Here is an 18,797-nt window from a genome sequence, read left to right on the forward strand (position 1 = left end):
AAAAAAAAAAAACTTTTATAAACACAATAATTTATTTAAACATGATACATATTCAATAAATAAAACACCAAAATGCAGAGTGGAGTGAGTATTAAAACCAAATGAATATGTGAACATCATTAAAAAGTAATTTTTAATCATAAATAGAATTTTATGACTTTTTCTATACGATATTCTGAACGCTTTAACAGTTTAAGTGGCAAGAATTTCGGCTCAAAGCAAAATAACTTGTATTAAAAAAAAGCACCAAAACACTTTATGGCTAATTCACGTAATATTTCGTTTAGTACCATTAGGTTCGTCTGTATATTTTACGTGATTACAGTGGTTTAACAAACAAAACGAAAAAAAATAATTAAATTTGTTATTTGTTCTAATATCATCAATAATATTCTTTAAAAAAGTGCAATATAACTAAACATATAAAAATCAGGCTGTGCAAGTTTATTATGATTAAAACAACACAAAATTTACTTTAACATAGCTTAGAATGTGTCTGTGAGAAGTGGATACATAAAACGATACAGAATTTAATAGTTAATGATATATTTTCTTGGAATAAAATATTAAGCATGCATTTGAAATTCTCATAATAGCTGGAATGCACAACATATTATACGGTCAGTATGCAATCTATGTAACAATGTAAACGTATCTATTTTCATATAAACAAACAAAAGCGGTGTTAAATATTTATTTAATATTACTTAATTAGTCCAAATAGTTTAGCATAATTTTTTTTACCAATTTTGTTGACCACCATAAATTAACTTTTGAATTAATAGTGAATAATTAAATCAATGACGTTTTCAACAAATATTTAACTTCTATACGATTTCAATGGCAGGTACGTTAAAACGCGTTTTAAATCATACCAATATAAATGTTTTGGAATAACTTTGTTTTACAAGAATATAACATGCACTGTAAATTGAATGTACATTAATGTTTGATAGTGATGCAAACCACATTCGTACAACAGCATATTTGTGATGAACTTTCACGATTGATCGCCATATAGGAACAACTATAAAAACATGGTCAAAATTAATTAGTTAGCTTGAACTGAGGATGGTTTTTAATAAAATAATTAGGATCTCTTTCGAAATGAATGAATGGTTTGATTAGAATTTTATTGTCACATTGAAGAACTAGCCAAAAATTAAAACTCAATTAAAAATAGGCCTAGTTAAAATTACAAAAGAAGATTCCCGAAAAAAAAATATTTTTAACTGATGTAACACTCATATAATTTAAGTAGATACTGTTCTTGAATGCTAAATTTAGATGTGTATTACAATATAATATTTTTGATAATATTTTTTAGTCTACTTAATAAAATTGTTACTTATCTTAATTTTCGTAATAGAAACCCTATTGCGATTGTCCGTGTTGCCATCGTTGTGTTGTCAAGTTATCTGATTAACTTCATGTCTGGGTTCGAATGTGTGCCACTGCGTTGTCAGTTCATTTATTTTTGCAACTCTCTTGTCGTCAGGCCATTGTGTTCATATGTGCCTTACAAGGAATTCTCAGAATTGTTGAAGCATGTAAAATTTGACACTACCGTACATAGGATGATATTAGCTTGTTCTCCCTGTTTTTATGAGTTCATATTTGTTGTCCATTCCTGAGACATTTTTTTTTTAAAATGACGACCAGCGTAACACAGAAATGGCGTTTGTACAAGACATTATGTTAAATCAATAATTAATTTTGCAATAATGATTAAATAAATGTTTTTAAAGAATAAAAAGGAAATTAATGAACCTCTAAGTCTACTTTATAAGTAATAAAAACCACGCATGGGTTTGGGCTATCTCAGATTCTCATTTGGAATGGAAAAAATTACGTTATAATACTTTAGATGATTTAAAATATATATTAATATAAAACCTGACAATTTACACTAATAGAAAAACAGAATAATAAGAACAATACCACTTTACCTACGACTATTCGTGTTGTTGAAAATAAGAGGACAGTGTTTCGGCAAGAAACAAATATGTAAAAAGATACTGAAAATAGTGACTTAAAAAGCTTTTTAATATTTTAAATACAAAAAAAATATTAGCTTGTTAAGTTAATGACTGTTTCTTAAGAACAAATATAATTTATTTGAGCTAACTACTACGTGAATTGTTTGAATGAGATTTTTTATTTTGTTTTCAATTTCATTTGGTTTGGGATTAATATTATATATATAAAAAAAAACAACAACATTGTATTTGAATAAATATCTGAAAAATATTCTTACATATTACAACATTAATTTCTCAGCAAAGAATGTAATAAGGTTGCAATGATAAAGCATTTTTGTTATTTATCTAGAAAAAAATTGCAAAATGTAAAACTAAAGACATTTTAAGATATTTTTATGCTTTCACACGATTATAAAGTTATAAGGGGTCGTCATGCATACACATCATAAAAAACCGTGACAATAATCATATGGACACAAGGAAAGTTATTAAATGATACAACGGAAACAGCTTGATTAAATATTTTGTAATCGGGTGCGAATGAAGTATCAATAATTCCTTCAAGGTGTAACCAAGGCAATTACAGAAAACATGACAAAAATTATTTTTTTGATTACTATGGCCGAATACCTTCAGCCAAATATTCATATTTTATAAAGCGCCAGACTTGATAGTGATGGCCTCAAATATTGGGTTGATTTCTATCAGATTGGCCGTTATATTGTAAAATTACAGATTTGTTGCAAAATATGTATAATGAAAAGTTTTTGTTAATTTTGGAATATAATTTTTTTTTTAAATTTCAATAATCTTTAAAGGAACATTAATCACAATGCGAAAGATGTGGAAAAGTAACAAGGAGGGAATGTGTTTGGTTTCCACCTCATTCTGCAGGAACTTTGTCTTGTTGGCTGCGACAATAGACTAAATTTATAATATAGACCGATTCTGGTTCTCTGCGCAAGACCCCATAATTTGCACGAGATTTGCCAAAATAACTATGAAATTCAGCTAAAAGAGATTTGTTTACTGACTATTGTAACAACAGACGTACGTTTTCGTGGAAAATTTTGAATGTAAAGTAGTATTTTTTTTACAGAAGCAGTACACCAATAATGGAATATAATAAATACACTATTACAGTCATACTCTGTGGTATTAAATTGTCACAAGATGTTAAAAACTAGCGATGGACCAACAGCCGTCCAACATGACACCATTTTTTGTCTAACCAGGCCGTTTGACGATGGGCTCAGACAGTTTGTACTGCGTCTAGTGTTGTTGCGCGAGCGGTGCATTTCAGCATGCAGCGCGTTTCGCGTGTGCCGGCGGCCTGGAAAAGCGCGGGGGCGTGCTCTGGCCGTGTGGAAGGGCGGAGGCCATCACTCGAAGGCCATGTCCGCCAGCGAGGAGGGGCAGTCGCTGAACTTCTCGGCGCAGTCGCCGCTGGTGCGGTGCGCGCGGTCGTAGTGCAGGTGCTCGTCCAGGCCGAACTCCCGCGACGAGGGGAACCTGCGCATTCGATTATGTGATAACCCTTTGAGGCACACAGAAATATATTAAAAATAAATTAGAATCTATTGTGTAACTTTTAGCAGACGTGGCGGAAGGAAAAATTAAAGCAGCCAATGCTGCTTGTTCTTGTTAAGATCGCCAGATAGCAGCACAAGGCTTACTCACGCGAGGTATTTCGGCAATACCACTGAAACATTGCAAATAGTAACATTTTTTCAAAGTGGTATCATAGAAATACCACTACAAAACAAAGGGATAACACATAAAATATGAAAATAAGTTACACCTATGGCAGGCGAGGCCAGGCCAAAGAAAATTGTTTTGGTTCGGGAACGTACGTCCTGAAACGCTACCATGCAAATGTACAGGCGCGAAAAGTAACGCGCCAATTAGAATTTCGCGCACATCCAGGAATCGCTCCACTGGCAGAGAAGACGCATGATCGCAGAACCGTGATTTCCAAATGCTCCGCGGGAAGCAGGCCACTAGCCGGGTGCAGACGTTTACAATTGGCCGTAAACGTTACGAACCATCCGTCTGGCGTACAGCACCCTTCGAGTCATAAAAATTCCCAGCTTCTGGCAGTGGCTGGTCGAGCTCCAAGTGGGTCTTCTAATGCGACGCTCTTCTGTTGTGAAAGCGCCTCTGGTAGAGTCTCACTGTTTCTGCTGTAATTTCTCTCACCTCCCCGTACAACATGGGCATATTGTCCACATCTGCGAATTTAAAGTCAACTTTGCGATTTCTGTTGGTCAACAATGCAATAATTGTCCGAAGCAAAACATGTTATCATGCCACAACCAACTGTCCACTGTGCTGTACCCTATGCTGTACACTAGACTGCCAGCTGCTACTGCGTAAGACGTATCCGCGCCCTGCTCGACGCCTGCTCCCCGTGGAACATTTCAACGTCACGCCGATCGTGCATCTTCTCAGCCAGTGAAGCTCTGCCTACACGCGTACAAAAGTCATATTTGCGCGCTGTTATTCGTTTATGTAACTTTGCAGGTTTGCGATTCGGTTCCTTTGCTCTTTATTAAAAAAATATATTTTTTACATTCCCTGCCACCCTTCAAATTTAAGCCCAACAATTTCCACTCTATGGAGTGGGTGTCTGTATTAATTTTAAGTAACACTGGTTAGCAATTGGTTAGCAAAACAAACTGTAACTCTTTAAAGGATAATGGTAGAAGCGTGATTGATAGCTCGAAAGAAAATTGCTACGAAGGGTTTTATTAATGTCCTAATGTTAAAAAAATATTTTCACAAAAGGAAAACATCAGCTAGATATGGATATTAAACTTTATTATGACAAAATAATTTTGGTATCTTAATGGATTAGGTTGGGTTGGCAGGCGTTCCCATTTTGACTCAAATTATTAGCATGGCTAACTACTTAACTCAATGCAAAAAAAAAGTAGCCAGGAGTGTTATGCGACATTTGGGACCATCGAAGGCTGGAACTGCGAGGGTGCTTGGTGAGCTGACTGAGGGTGACTACAGTGTCGTCTGCTACCAGCCGCGTCCCGCAGGGGATGGCTGATTCACCATCACAGTATTACCGTTTTAATTTCCTGTGCTTGAGTTCGGCACGGCTTTGATACGAATAGCTAGGGGAAATTTAATTGGCATTTTCCTGTATGTATGCGCAGTGAATTGTCTGTCACATGGTTGGTCGATCTGCTGGAATGCATTTTCGAGTATGTGCCATGTCGCGGAGCAAGAAAGCTACTCCTGTTTCAGTTCGAGCGAGGATATTTTTTTCCGAATTGTTAAGCAGACGACTAATCATTATATAGGCGCTGTTGTCTTAAAACGTTAAGTCCAGCTTTTGTTGTCTCCCATGTTCCTTTTCACTACAGTGAAAATTCCTCAGAAATTACAGACTGTAATTCTTTAACTCATCGCTTGGTTACACCATTCATTCGACTTGTATATTTGCGGTGCAGACTTTTTTTTAAAGAGATTATCTCACATATATATGGTGGCATGCACTAACCTAATTTCTCTGTCGGGAATGCACGAACTGGAGGCAGGCAGGCTACCAGGGCCGAGGGACTGAGAACTAGAGTCAGGCAGGCTACTATGACAGAGGGAATAGAAGTAGGGTGTCAGGAAGCGATCGGAGCAGAGCGAGTTATAACTGGATAGGCAGGCAGGTTAGGGTGACTGAGAACTAGAGTCAGGCAGGCTACTAGGGCAGAGGGAATAGAAGTAGGGTGTCAGGAAGCGATCGGAGCAGAGCGAGTTATAACTGGATAGGCAGGCAGGTTAGGGTGACTGAGAACTAGAGGCAGGCAGGCGACCAGGACTTGCTCACATGTTATCCTCGCCTTTGCTCACTTAGCTCAGAACCATGCATCTCTGTCACTAGAGTGCCCGTGGCGAGGAGTTGTCAGGCTGAACTTTGAGTGTAATAAGGTGTTAGTTTAGGTATTACATTTGTTTTATTCGAAATGGTTAAAAATATTTATATCAGCGAGGAATTCGTTGTTGTCTATCATTCGACATTGTTTACCGTATTTATTGGTAAATTCGTTTCCTACGTATTTATGGTCTACAAAAATTCAGATATGCATAATTTTTTGCACGCGAAGGCTATATGTTTGTTTGTATGTATATATGTAGGTTTGTAGGTATAAATTAGGCTTAGTTTACTAATTGGCAGTGAGGTATTTAGTGAAAGAAGTAGAGAATTCAGATCAAAGATATGAGGAGGAAGCTACTTCAAAATACAAAGCCTGCCTGGAGTGATTTCAGCGAACAAAGGAAAACAATAATAAGGGCGAAAGCACGAGTATTAAAATACTGTTTTCTCGGAATGAAAGTCCTGTTTCTCATCACACTCTTTATAATTCCATCGTATGAGTCTTATTTGTGTAGATAATATTTATTTAGAACTAGTAAAACATTGTAGGAATGTTTTTTTTATAATAAAATTAATTATTTTATTTTGTTTTGTAAATTGTATTCTGTAACATTGGAATTAAAAATTTTAATATTTATTTTGATCTAGAAAATTAATTGAGTGAAAATTATTTGGTTTTTATTTAGTCTATCAATGCGGATTATAACATGTTAAGTAAAAAAAATCCACATTTAACAGCAGACTCGTGCAATTTTTTTCTGTGAACGTAATAAAAAATTGGCCCGGTGTTGCCGTGCACTTACTTGAATATGGCGTGCAGTATTTCCTCGATGAACTCTCCAGGAACGCCTGTCCGCTGGCCTGCCTCGCAGAGCGCTCTCATTATGCACGCCTGGCCGTCCATCCCCATTCTGCGGGAAACAACAGACACGCATGTTTGCGAGGCAGTGAGTTGATGCACAATTTGTTTAAATATTGATTTATGAGCACTAAATTTTCTTGGTACGGTAGGGCTTCATGTAAACCTAATTAATAAATATATGCAAATGTCTCTGCTTTAAAAATTAAATCAAAACTTAAACTGGGCGCATGTGATGAACCAACGATTTTTTTAGATAAACAAACAATAAAAAGTTATTTAAACGGTTCTTGCAATGGCGATAATTGATTTTAATTTTTTTTGTCATACGCCAGCTAAATATACCTAGTATAATTGATAGGATTAAAATTATAAAAAAAAACACAAGTTTCATTTAGTATAATTGTAATGAAAATTTCTATTTCGCGTGGGGCCGTAGTGTTGAAATATGTCAACACTGCACCGGAGGCTGGCCTGAAGACAAGTATTTACATACATTCACCTGTTTCTGACTTTAACTTTGAGATTTTAACAATCTATATTTTGTGCTGTAAATTTATTGAATAATACATAATGTTTTATTTCTTCATTACTTTTTTCACGGTAAAGCTCGGCTCGTCACTAACAGTTTGACTTAAAAAATACCTCAATTTTATTACCGGCTCAGCCAAGCAGAAGGATCTATTCATTTGCAGAGTATTTAATGAATTACTTGGTCACGGTGATAGTTATTTCCGAGGTTTGGTTGGTATTATCTCAACCTAATTGATTTTGTAGCAAACAATGATTTGGAGTTTTGAACTGATAACATGTCAAATGAGAATTGATTTAAAAAACTGCAAACGACGCTGGTAAATATAGTATCAGTATATCGGTAAATAAATAAATATATATGATACTAACTTTGTCAACGTCATTTTTGAATTTTTTTAACTCAATTCTCATTCGACATATACAATTAGCTTGAATAGAATCTTGTTTTTTGCTTTATTTATTTTATTAAAATGGTTTGCCTAGTTTTTATGACAATCTTAATGTTTAAACAGTTGCTTTTTTATTAATAATTTGAGGGTTATAAACATTTTAAGCATTATTTACTTCTTAATTTATTTTAGATTTTGGTTTTACACCAATCAAGTGTACACACGAGATAATGTAATAATAATCCTAAAAATCCCTTCTTATTTAATCTTTACATTAAAGTGCATTTGATAGCAATCTATTATAAAACAATGCCTATCTTGATATTTTGATTGTTTCTTTCGAATAAAATGCAAACGTATTATTATATCTAATATGTAATACAGCCACTAACTATGCATATCTAACAATTTATATTTTTATTGTTAAAACAAACCTTAATAGTACTCGTTAAAATTTTTATGTTATAGTCACGAGCCACAAGCCAGATGTATATACTGCGCTGATACATTTGTGCTACTGCTGTAGAAACGCACACTTCACAAAGCACAATGTTTGAAAAATCTCTTCCTCGGAAACAATAGAATAAGCCCCTATGCTATTTGCAAGAATAAACAGTGTGTTTTTTTAATGACCATGAATAGTGTAAAATACTGGGCAACAAATATTTTATACCTTCGGCTACAGTTCAAAAATCTCCAGGCCAAAAATATTTCACGCAATTTAAAATTTATTTAAATGTATGCTGTTAGTAACAGAAACTTATAATGGCGAAATTTACACACTTAGGCTATGACATCTAGTGCACGGTGAAGAAAGTTTTGGGACAATAACTCAGGTAGTGTTTGTGGCTTTGGCAGTTGAAGCATGACGTGAAGTTGCGTTTCCGCGACCATAAAGTCCACATACCTTGTCCTCGGACAGTGGTCCGCGGACGCCCAACGTCCGCGGACGAATGCACACATCTGTGCTGTCTACATGCTGCTGGTCCGAAGCAGGTCCGAAGTGAAGCTTAGTAGTCGTAACACCAGAGTGCAGTAAATGTGCGAGGCATTTGCTTTTGTTTACATCGAGTTGTTTTTATTTAAAGTCGTCTGCTAGATTTACATATGCATAGTTTATTTTGCTTCAATTGTTTTGAAATTTAAGTTTGCAGGTTATATTTTGTACATTAATTTTGACAATATGTTAAATAAATATTACAACATAATATAATTGAGCTTTTATCATGCGTGGCCCAATATTAGGTGAATTATTACCTATGCAGTTTTAACTTCAGACGAATCTTCATATAGTTTTCAAGACGTCTGCATGTAAAACCACAGTGTAAAACAAAGAAAATGTTAACAAACATTAACCTCAAGTCATTCTCTTCGCGACCAAATCTTTTTTTTATTTCAGGTCAAATTGCTCCCAACTCTTTCAACTCCCGCGAGTCAAACAAATCTCTGACTTGTCCGCGGACTAAAAGTTAAAAATTGCGAATGATCTTGGGACATGGGACATTGGTACATTGGGACACGGGGACGTGACGTCAGAGGGTCACGTGCACCAATCAGCAGTTAGCTGTCCGCGGACTACAGTCCGAGGACGAGGTATGTGGACTAGGCTTAAGTCTCCCTCGGTCTCCGCAAGTCCGCGGACAAGCGTGGACATATTTGCACTCTTACCTTCTAGAGATTGTAGACATTGCCATGCGCCAAATAAAGGTCAATGTCGCCACAAATACGTAAGTTATATTCAGTGTTGTTTGGAATATGTATGGATGTTCTTTGTGCAATGAATGTGTAAAATAAAGTAAATACAGTTAAAAAAAATAATAATAAAAGGTGGCAAGTTACAGCATTTACAATCAATCCTAATATTTATTTATTTATTTTGTATTTTTGTTCCGTTGATCCCACATGGAGTCAAGGCTCCGGGATATAGAACATGTCACGTTATACATTTAGTTCCCTTTACATACAAATATGAATGTGCAGAGATTAATTTTTACACGATGCAAGTTACAAAAAAAATTCAGAACATGTTACACAATTTAACTGTATAATTAGTGATACTTGATACTTTATGCAAAACATGAAGCAGCTGTTATCACAAGTCCATTCAACAAATTAACAGTTCAATTTCTCTATTATCAATCAAATTAAAGAATTCCTTCGGAGAGTAGGTAGGATATTCTATAAGTATTTGTTTTACTGTTTTTTTGAATACTCGTAAACTGTTTATGTTTATTTTCTGTGATATTAAGTTGTAAAGTTTTACTCCCATGTAACTAAACTAAACCAATGCATATAATTAGAAAAACAAATATATGTACATAAATTTAATATATATACCAGTGCACTGCAGGAGTAGTTTTAAGAACAAACAAAATACTTGTATATATGTATGTATAGTAATTAGTTATATATAATTATGCTAATTATATTATTATTAAGGAACATGTTAAATTGTACTATACTCCTCATAACCAGTGATATGTAACAGAGACAGATTATTTAACGTTGTAAGGGACATTAAGCTGATGCTCCAACAAACGATTCTAAGGTTTTTAAAAAATTTTCCTTAAATTAAACAATTGTATCTGTAAATAATCTGAGTGTATATATAACTGAAATGAAAAAAATATGTAATTTTCTGGCAAAAAAGCACTGAGTGCTGGTGTGTCAATACAACCTGTATTTGTAAAGAACCATGAAAAGACAAAATAAAGAGATATTGAAATTGAAATTGAATTTAATTGAACTTCCAATCCAATGGTTGTCGGTTCGAATCCAGGCCGCTACAATACTTTCATTTTTGTACTTGTAAAAATAAATACCACGCACGCAACATTTCAAAAGTAATAAATGTATTTGAATTAATGAATGCAAATAAAAGTAAATTTATTAAAAACTTGTACATTTCATTTCACTCCTTTGTATCCATACAAAATATTGATAATTCAATAAAAATGATTCAATTTTATTCATAAAAGTATGCAGAGGTAGATTTTATCATACAAAAGATAGAAAAATTTTAAAAAATTTCTTCCTCAAAGAATATAATATTTTTATGCCTAAATGGTTTTGTTGCAAAAACCTATTACGGCTCAGTCTCAGGCCGAATATAATATTTCATTTTCTTCTGGATCAATCATTTCATCAATGTTTTGTTATGACGTTGTCACGTTAAACTATTGTCCGTAAACCGACTTTACAGACAACCAATTTTTAAAATTGTTTTTTTCTTTATGAATGAATAAAACGGTTCTCAGAATGTATTCATTTATGACAGTCAGGATTTTAAGTTTTTTTGAAATTTGGTCTACAGTGTGATGATTTTTCATCTTTTGTTATTATTATAAAAGCTATTTTTTGTATTTTTACGATTTTATCAACTCATACTGCATTGCCCTAAATTTCAATGTTATACGACATTACAGAGTGAAATTGGGCATAGTAAACTGTTTTCAGCGTTTCTAATTCTATCGTATCCGTTAGTCGTCTTAACACATAACATGAACTACTGAGCCTGCTTACTATTGAGTTAATATTATCATTGTATTTTAGTTTTTCATCTAAGTTTACACCCAGAAACTTTACCTTTGTGACTCCATTTATGACATTGTCATTGAACTTCAAATTAATACTTTTATCACATGCTATACAACGTTTATTACTAAAATTTATACAGTTGGTTTTGGATGGATTTAAAACAAGTTTTTTTAGCTTCAAACCAATTGTTTAGTTGTCCAAGTAATAGATTAGCTTTTGGTATGACATTATTTCCCTCCAATAATATTGAAGTATCATAAGTAAAGAGAACTGTGCTCCCTTGTAAAATGTGAGAAGGCAAGTCATTAATGTACACTAAGAATAAGAGTCGACCTAGATTACTTCTTTGAGGAACTCCATTTTAAATGTCATTCCAGCCTGAGAGATATAGTTTACTGTGTGATTTTATTTAAATTCTTTGTTTACGGTTTAGCAAGTATGAACTCAATAAATCATGCGCTTTACCTCTGATCCCATAATGAGTCAATTTTTCCAATAATATCTTGTTATTACGAGATCGAAAGCTTTAGATAAATCACAAAAAATTACAATTGCTGCATTACCGCCCTACAAAGTTTCTAGAACTTGACTAGTAAAGTTGTGTATTGCGTTAAGCGTTGATTTGTTTTTTGTAAAGCCATATTGATTACTATTAAGAATTTCACAGTCTCTAAGGAATGATGATAGTCTACTATATAGCACTTTTTAAAATATTATTCCAATAATTGGTAATAAGCTAATAGGACGATAATTGGCTACGTCTAGAGGATTTCCCTTTTTAAACACTGGTAGTATTTTAGCTTTTTTTTAGGCAATCTGGCATTGCACTTTCAAGGAAAGCTTCATTGATTAAGATTGATAATGGTTTTGCAATCTGATACACAGCAAGTTTTATCCCCGCTTTTAACATGTTTATTTGTAACTGCAACAAAGAAGATTGTTAGTAATCTACAAACAGCTTATTTAAAAACAACTAGGCATGACAATAATAAAAGTAAAATTCGTAGAGAATATAATTTTTTAACAAGTAGTTAGCTGTATTTAAATAGTGTATAGCCAAAGATAGTGGAACTGAAACGAAAGAAGATGGTCATTACACGTATGTACTAAGGAATGAACATAGCTATTAAAAAGTAGTGCTATTACAAAACAGAGATCCATCTGAACACGACTTATGCAACTGTGTACTGAATATACATGTAGCAGAACAGTCAAATAGGTGGGGCATAGATTAATTATAAATTAGCAATTGATTTTATGACATTTTGTAATACAAAACAACTAAATACTACAAATTAATATATCAAGCTGCATTGAGGTCTCAGCCCAATGCAATTGAGAGCTACTTTTCACGCTTGTGATTTTTCAGGGTTGCGTTTACGGACATATGATCCTAAACAAAAAAGAAAGATTGTTTTGGCATTTCCTACCACCCATTCATTTTATGGCCCGCAATATGAGAACACGCTGTTTATATAGTTTTTCGTGTGTAGTGACCGCGTCAAGAACACCAAGGTAGAAAGTTTCTGGAAGTAGCACCGTGGCAACGACTGCAGTAGGTACGCTTTCTTCCGAAATATATGCAAAAATTGCAGCTAAACATTCCGTGGTGGTGACTGCACCACGTAAACAATTCCTTTACTCACGCATGTGTTCAACGGCCGGCGCCTCCAGAACTTTTCTACGGGACAAAGCTCGACACGTCACGCAGTCGCACGGCTTTGTGCGCTTATGTCAGCTTTCAGCCCAATGTGTCTGTACCCATAAAAAAATTTAAAAATCTCCAAAATTTAATTAGTACGATACAAATCCCCCTCCCCCCCCCCCCCCCCCCCCCGTCACCTTTTCCTAATGTTTTGTCTCTTGAAAATTACTTGTTACACATTTGCCGCGTTCAATCGGCTAACACAAGTGTCCTGCTTTTACTATTTTCACTTAGCTTAGGGTAGCTCAGCTGTTCAACTCAGGAAGGGGATACAGAATTTTATTGTTTGAAAGATTTGATTAAATATTTAATCATGGGCTGCATATTTGGTGCAGTTCAACCAGACAGCGCAAAATTTTCTTCTTGCGCTTTAACTTTATTACTTTTCAATAATTTCCGTCGGGCTAATTTAATAATTTTTAAAACTAGATTTTCATGAAGAAAGTTGGTTAATTTTCATATTGTTAAGGCAGTTTATCTTACAGATCGATTTATTTACATAATTTATAATTTTTAATAGTAAAAAAAACTTTAAACTGAGCGTTACCGCTGATATAAAAACGACAATAATTTGATTAAGTGCCTACATTATACACAAAAACATGATAAAATAAAGTCTTAATTAATAGTTATGAAAATTAAAAGATTATAAGATAAAGACTGTCTTAGTTGCCAGTCACTTACTAGAACTTCCAGGCTTCCGGGCCTAGGACACGCCCGTGTCGGCATGCCTTTATGCGGTCCTGAAGACGGTTACAACAAAACATACCGATAGGTAAGTTGCATTATAATATTATAGACGTATAAGTCTAGAAGCAGGTATTTATTGTCGTTTAGTAGCTTCTTACGATTTATTAATGAGAGATTAATTTGATTGAAAAGGGTTCTCTTCTGAAAAACTGACACTTTAAGTAAAATAAATATAACATTCTATTTCCAAAAGGCTTATTCAACGTCTTGTCACCAAAAAAGGCCATAAATACTGAATGAAGGTAATGTTTTTTTTAGCGATCTTGATGCACGGAGTTAGTTTACTGTGACCTCTTACGAAGGTATTAATAATATTTAAATGATATATACTTATTATTGATATAAAATTATACAAATGGGTCCGCTCGTTGTGGGTAAAAAAAAGCATAAACAATGTCCCATAGCTTTTAGCAAGCTGCCAGTGAAAATAACATTTCCACTGAAGAACGGCCGGGCAGTAACGCGCTTTTCTTCGTGCTGTGAGAAACGCCAGAATACATGCGTTCGCACATCACAACCAACATTCGAAGAACACGAGGAATCTTATGTAGGTTGTCCATAAAAGAATGTCTTAGTTTCAATGGTACTTTATAACAGTTTAATTTAGACTATTATCAAAAAATCATATATAAAATTGAAAGTAAACTAACCTAGTTTTTCTTACAAATATTCAATATGTGAACATTTAGTTATAAGACACACATCCAACCTAAAGACAAATTCTTCCCACACTTTTGGTTAACAAGCCCGCAGTAATGGAAGCAACAGCTTCTTCAATTCTGTTCTCAACTCCGGCAAATCATTAGGTAGCGGCTGAATGTAGACACGATCTTTTATAAAACCCCAACGAAAACAAAAATCGCATGGCGTTGTCAGGTGTACGTGGAAGCCAGCGAAAAAAAAAGCTCTGTCGACTCGACCATTACGACCAATCCAACGGTCAGGGACTTTGACATTCAACCACTCTCGTACAAAGAGATTCCATGAGAGGGGCTCAATTTCGTTGCCAAATAAAGTTTACAGGTTCACCCTCTTCTAATTACGTTCAAGAGTCGCCATTTTGCGTAGATGGCGCTGCAAGCGAAAAAAAAAGCAGTAATTACGTATGCGCTTATATAAAGCTATTTGAGTTACTCTTAAATTGTTACCTTGAACAAACACTCTGCAATGCTTACAGTTGATACTTTTAAAATTGATAACTTGGACACTCTTTTATGGACATACTCTATTGTCTCCCGTTATCTGCGTGCCTCTAGTAATCGATATCTATCGTGGAGCGTAGCCTGGCATCGGGGATAAGGCGCGTCATATCGTCTCCTTCGAACATGCGGTGGTCCGCTAAACTTATATATGTATATATATCTATATATATATCAGTTTATATATATAAGTATATATAAGTTTATATATATTCAAAGGTTAAACGTAGTTCATTTGTGTTTCGCAGATCGGAGCAATCATCAGGGCCGTACTTATAGGAAAATCACGAATATGTAGCATTTATCCCCAATGATTCTTCTATTCACCTGTTTCACATATGACAACTGTACCAGCATTTTTAAAACTTATAAACATTGAAGGATGCTATGTGTTAGTAAAATTGTATCTAAACTGTAAATAACATGTTAACATTCTTACCTAAAAAACCTGGTCTTGAAAGACAGAAAGTTGCCAATTGAAACATTTATATAAATAAAAAATACTATTTTTTTCCCGGATCTTTTACTACAAGAAACTTTACACCACGGCATATTTAAAGATTTGTTGAAACCTTTTTAAAAAGCTAAAAACATCCATTATATATGCAAAAAAATAAATTTAAGTGAAAAAAAAAAATATGTGAAAAGTTAATTTTAATTGGTATTATTTTTCCACGTGTCCTCTGACATATTCTGCACTAAGGCAGAAATCAGAGTAACTGAAAGTGGTTCACACTCCGACCGGCAGCCGGGCACTCGCCGCAGAGCGCAGAGACGCTGGCACTCACGCCTTGAGCAGGCCCTCCAGCTTGCCGTAGACGTCGCGGCGGTCCATGCGGTGCGACAGCATGGGGTCGCGCCTGAAGGGCCGCGTGTCGTTGGGCAGCTCCCAGTTCACGCCCAGCGTCCAGCCCAGGTTGAAGATGGTGTCCGGGATGAGCGTCGGCACCGTCAGGCAGAACACCAGCTGCGGGCAAGACCGCACACTGCCGGTCGTCCCGTGGCCCACCACGCGAACGGAACTTCCAGAAATATGTGTTTCATACGATTTATGTTTGATTTCAATAAAATATATTCTTTTTTTAAAATCTGTTATCCAAAAGCTGATGGCCTTTTATTGGAATGACACACACAAAACACGTAACACATACAAATTGTAAGAATGTAACACACTCAACCTGCAAAAAAACTACTCACAATTTACACAATACAATTACAAAGATACAGATACATGGGGTGATAATACACGTAACAATATAATACACAAACAAACTACTAACGAAGTTCATAACAAACCTTAATTTCTCACAACATTCTTAAAATTAGTGTTAGAATACACTGAAATATATTGTATACAAAATTTTAACAAAATTATTATGATTAATTTTTTTTCGAAGGCTCTAGTTTGTTAAGTAGTACTTACACGGGTAGTCTGGGCCCGGGTTCTGGACAAGGAGCGTGGAGCGGGTCAATGACCGACCGCCATTTCGGATTGTTAGGAATAATATCTACAGTAGTATGTAAATGGGGCTACTAGATCAGGCCTCAGGCGGTAATGCTGTGGTGCCGACCGCCATCTTGGATTTGTGACGTCACGGCGGCAAAAATTGCTCAAAATTCCTCAAAATTGACTCAAAATGACTCAAAATTTCCCGTTTTCGAGGGAAAAATTCCCGTTTCGAGGAAAAATTAGGATTTCAAAAAACCACAAATGTCTTTTGCCTTAGAAAGAACACAAATTCCTAAAATAGGCTTAAGCATCCTTAACTCAAGCCTCAGTTAAGCCATTTCTAGGAATAAGGATACCATGACCTTTGACCTTGAACCCGGCGGCCATCTTGGATCCGCCATTTAGGATGGCGTCATTATGTTCTCGAAAATTTTGGTGGCGTGTTTTCCGCCATATTGGATGATGACGTCACCGTTGCAGTTTCCGTTACGGTCGCCGTCTTTAACTTTTTTATTTATTATCCGATTTTAATGAAAAAAATTCCAAAATTCATCAAAAAATTAACGTATTTGAATTCTGTTTGATTATATCGATGTTCGTCCTTGGTTCGATTCCCGACGAGAGTAAACAGTCGATCCTTCCTCCATGAAAGCTACCTAGACTGATCTATCACCACCAATACCAAGGTATATATCGTCAACTGGTATGACATCATGTCCGACATCTTGTCTTCATCCACTGGAGACCACCATCTTGTTTTCGACTGCTAGAGTGTGCCGATATCATGTAGTATAATTATCTGGTCACCACACCTTTGGCCTTGACCTTGACCTTGAACCTTGACCTTGAACTTTGACCTTGACCTTGAAATTTGACTTTGACCTTGAACTTTGACCTTGACCTTGAAATTTGACCTTGACCTTGAACTTTGACCTTGAACTTGAAATTTGACCTTGAACTTTGACCTTGACCTTGAAATTTGACCTTGACCTTGAAATTTGACCTTGAACTTTGACCTTGACCTTGAACTTTGACATTGACCTTGAAATTTGACCTTGACCTTGAAATTTGACCTTGACCTTGAAATTTCACTTTGACCTTGAAATTTTACTTTGTCCTTGAAATTTGACTTTGTCCTTGTCGAACATAATGGATCCGACATTTTATGTTCAGTACATGCTACCAGGAGCGACCACCTGCTGGAGTACGCCATATTGTGTGTGTACTTGTATTATAGAGTACATTTCCATCTGTATAATTTTATTCTAACCCGCTACAGTGCAGTAATCATTTATTATGGAAGTGTCCCCCGCCATCTTGAAATTCGGCCGCCATCTTGAAATCATGTAATAATGTAGCTAGAAAAGCGGGAAAAAATCCAAAATTCATTAAATAAATTAGTAATCCATATAATGATTGATTGGATCGACTTAGGTCCTTGGTTCGATCCCTGGCCGATACAAAACAACTTTAATTTAAAAAAATACTAAAAAAGTGTTAGGTTTAAGAAAATAAAAACACCACAAGTTCTTTTAAAAAAATTTATTACTTAAATTCAATACACTACTACAAGTACAAAAAACACTGACAAATTACCAAAGCCTCGGGGATTCCTCGATTCAAACAGTCTTCTTATTGTACGGACTAAGCCTTTTACATGACTTTAAATGTCTATCCGATCCGTTCATCACCACAGCCAGAGACGGACTGAAGTTCATAGCACTTATATAGTCTCATTAGCCGGTACAACACATGAGTCAAATGAATAACCATGTTCATTAAACGTCTCGGAGCATTTTTTTATAATGACGATGTAAGCTATCGAGACGTGAAATTAGTTTATTGCAATTATTGCACTGAAATTGTATTCTTTGAACATTATTAGAACAACCGCTTCTTTCATGTCTGCAAGCATTTGAGGTGATAGTAAATGATGCACCACAGTTTTTGCACTGATGCGAAGTACGCTCTTCATTAATTGAAGTATTCAATGCTGATGAAACTTCAGCTGATGGTGGAACAGCACATATCGAAGTCTCCTCCAGTGTTGTCAGAGGCGTTGCCAACGGGATCTGCACCTTCTCCGTCGTAGCTGTCGTAAAGGTTCCCGTAGACGATGGTACAACCTCCGAGTTCGACGTTAAAGTCGGTAAAGATGTCATCGAAGTCTCAAGAACAGGCAATTACGCGATTTATGCACCAGATTAAACAAACTAGGTGATCCTTACACCGCCGACGTCAGTAACAAACTGAGCGTCCTGCTGTCTAGGACTCGCTTATATACATTAACCGGTTTGAATAATACGCTAGTCAAATCAAGAACCATTTACAATAATACTAGAGTCAAAACAACATTAAATATAGAAGCACCATCAACAAAAAGGAAGCACATTTGGAAGCACCGACAACGAAAAGGCAGCACATTTGGAAGCACCGACAACGAAAAGGCAGCACATTTGGAAGCACCGACAACGAAAAGGCAGCACATTTGGAAGCACCGACAACGAAA

General features: G+C 35.3%; 1 protein-coding gene across 2 annotated transcripts in view; it reads right to left on the minus strand.

The window, feature by feature from the left end:
• Positions 1-2,139: 2,139 nt before the first annotated feature.
• LOC134529163 (uncharacterized) overlaps positions 2,140-18,797 on the minus strand; it is a 42,823-nt gene continuing 26,165 nt past the window's right edge. For both annotated transcript variants that reach the window (XM_063362989.1, XM_063362980.1), the window contains exons 5-7: positions 15,627-15,805; positions 6,669-6,776; positions 2,140-3,494 (exon numbers count right to left, since the gene is read on the minus strand). In XM_063362989.1, the coding sequence (XP_063219059.1) occupies positions 3,365-3,494; positions 6,669-6,776; positions 15,627-15,805 (417 nt within the window). In that variant the 3' untranslated portion in view covers positions 2,140-3,364. The remainder of the gene's footprint in view (positions 3,495-6,668; positions 6,777-15,626; positions 15,806-18,797) is intronic.

The sequence above is a fragment of the Bacillus rossius genome, chromosome 1 (assembly GCF_032445375.1).
Source record: "Bacillus rossius redtenbacheri isolate Brsri chromosome 1, Brsri_v3, whole genome shotgun sequence".
NCBI classification, from domain to species: Eukaryota; Metazoa; Arthropoda; class Insecta; order Phasmatodea; family Bacillidae; genus Bacillus; species Bacillus rossius.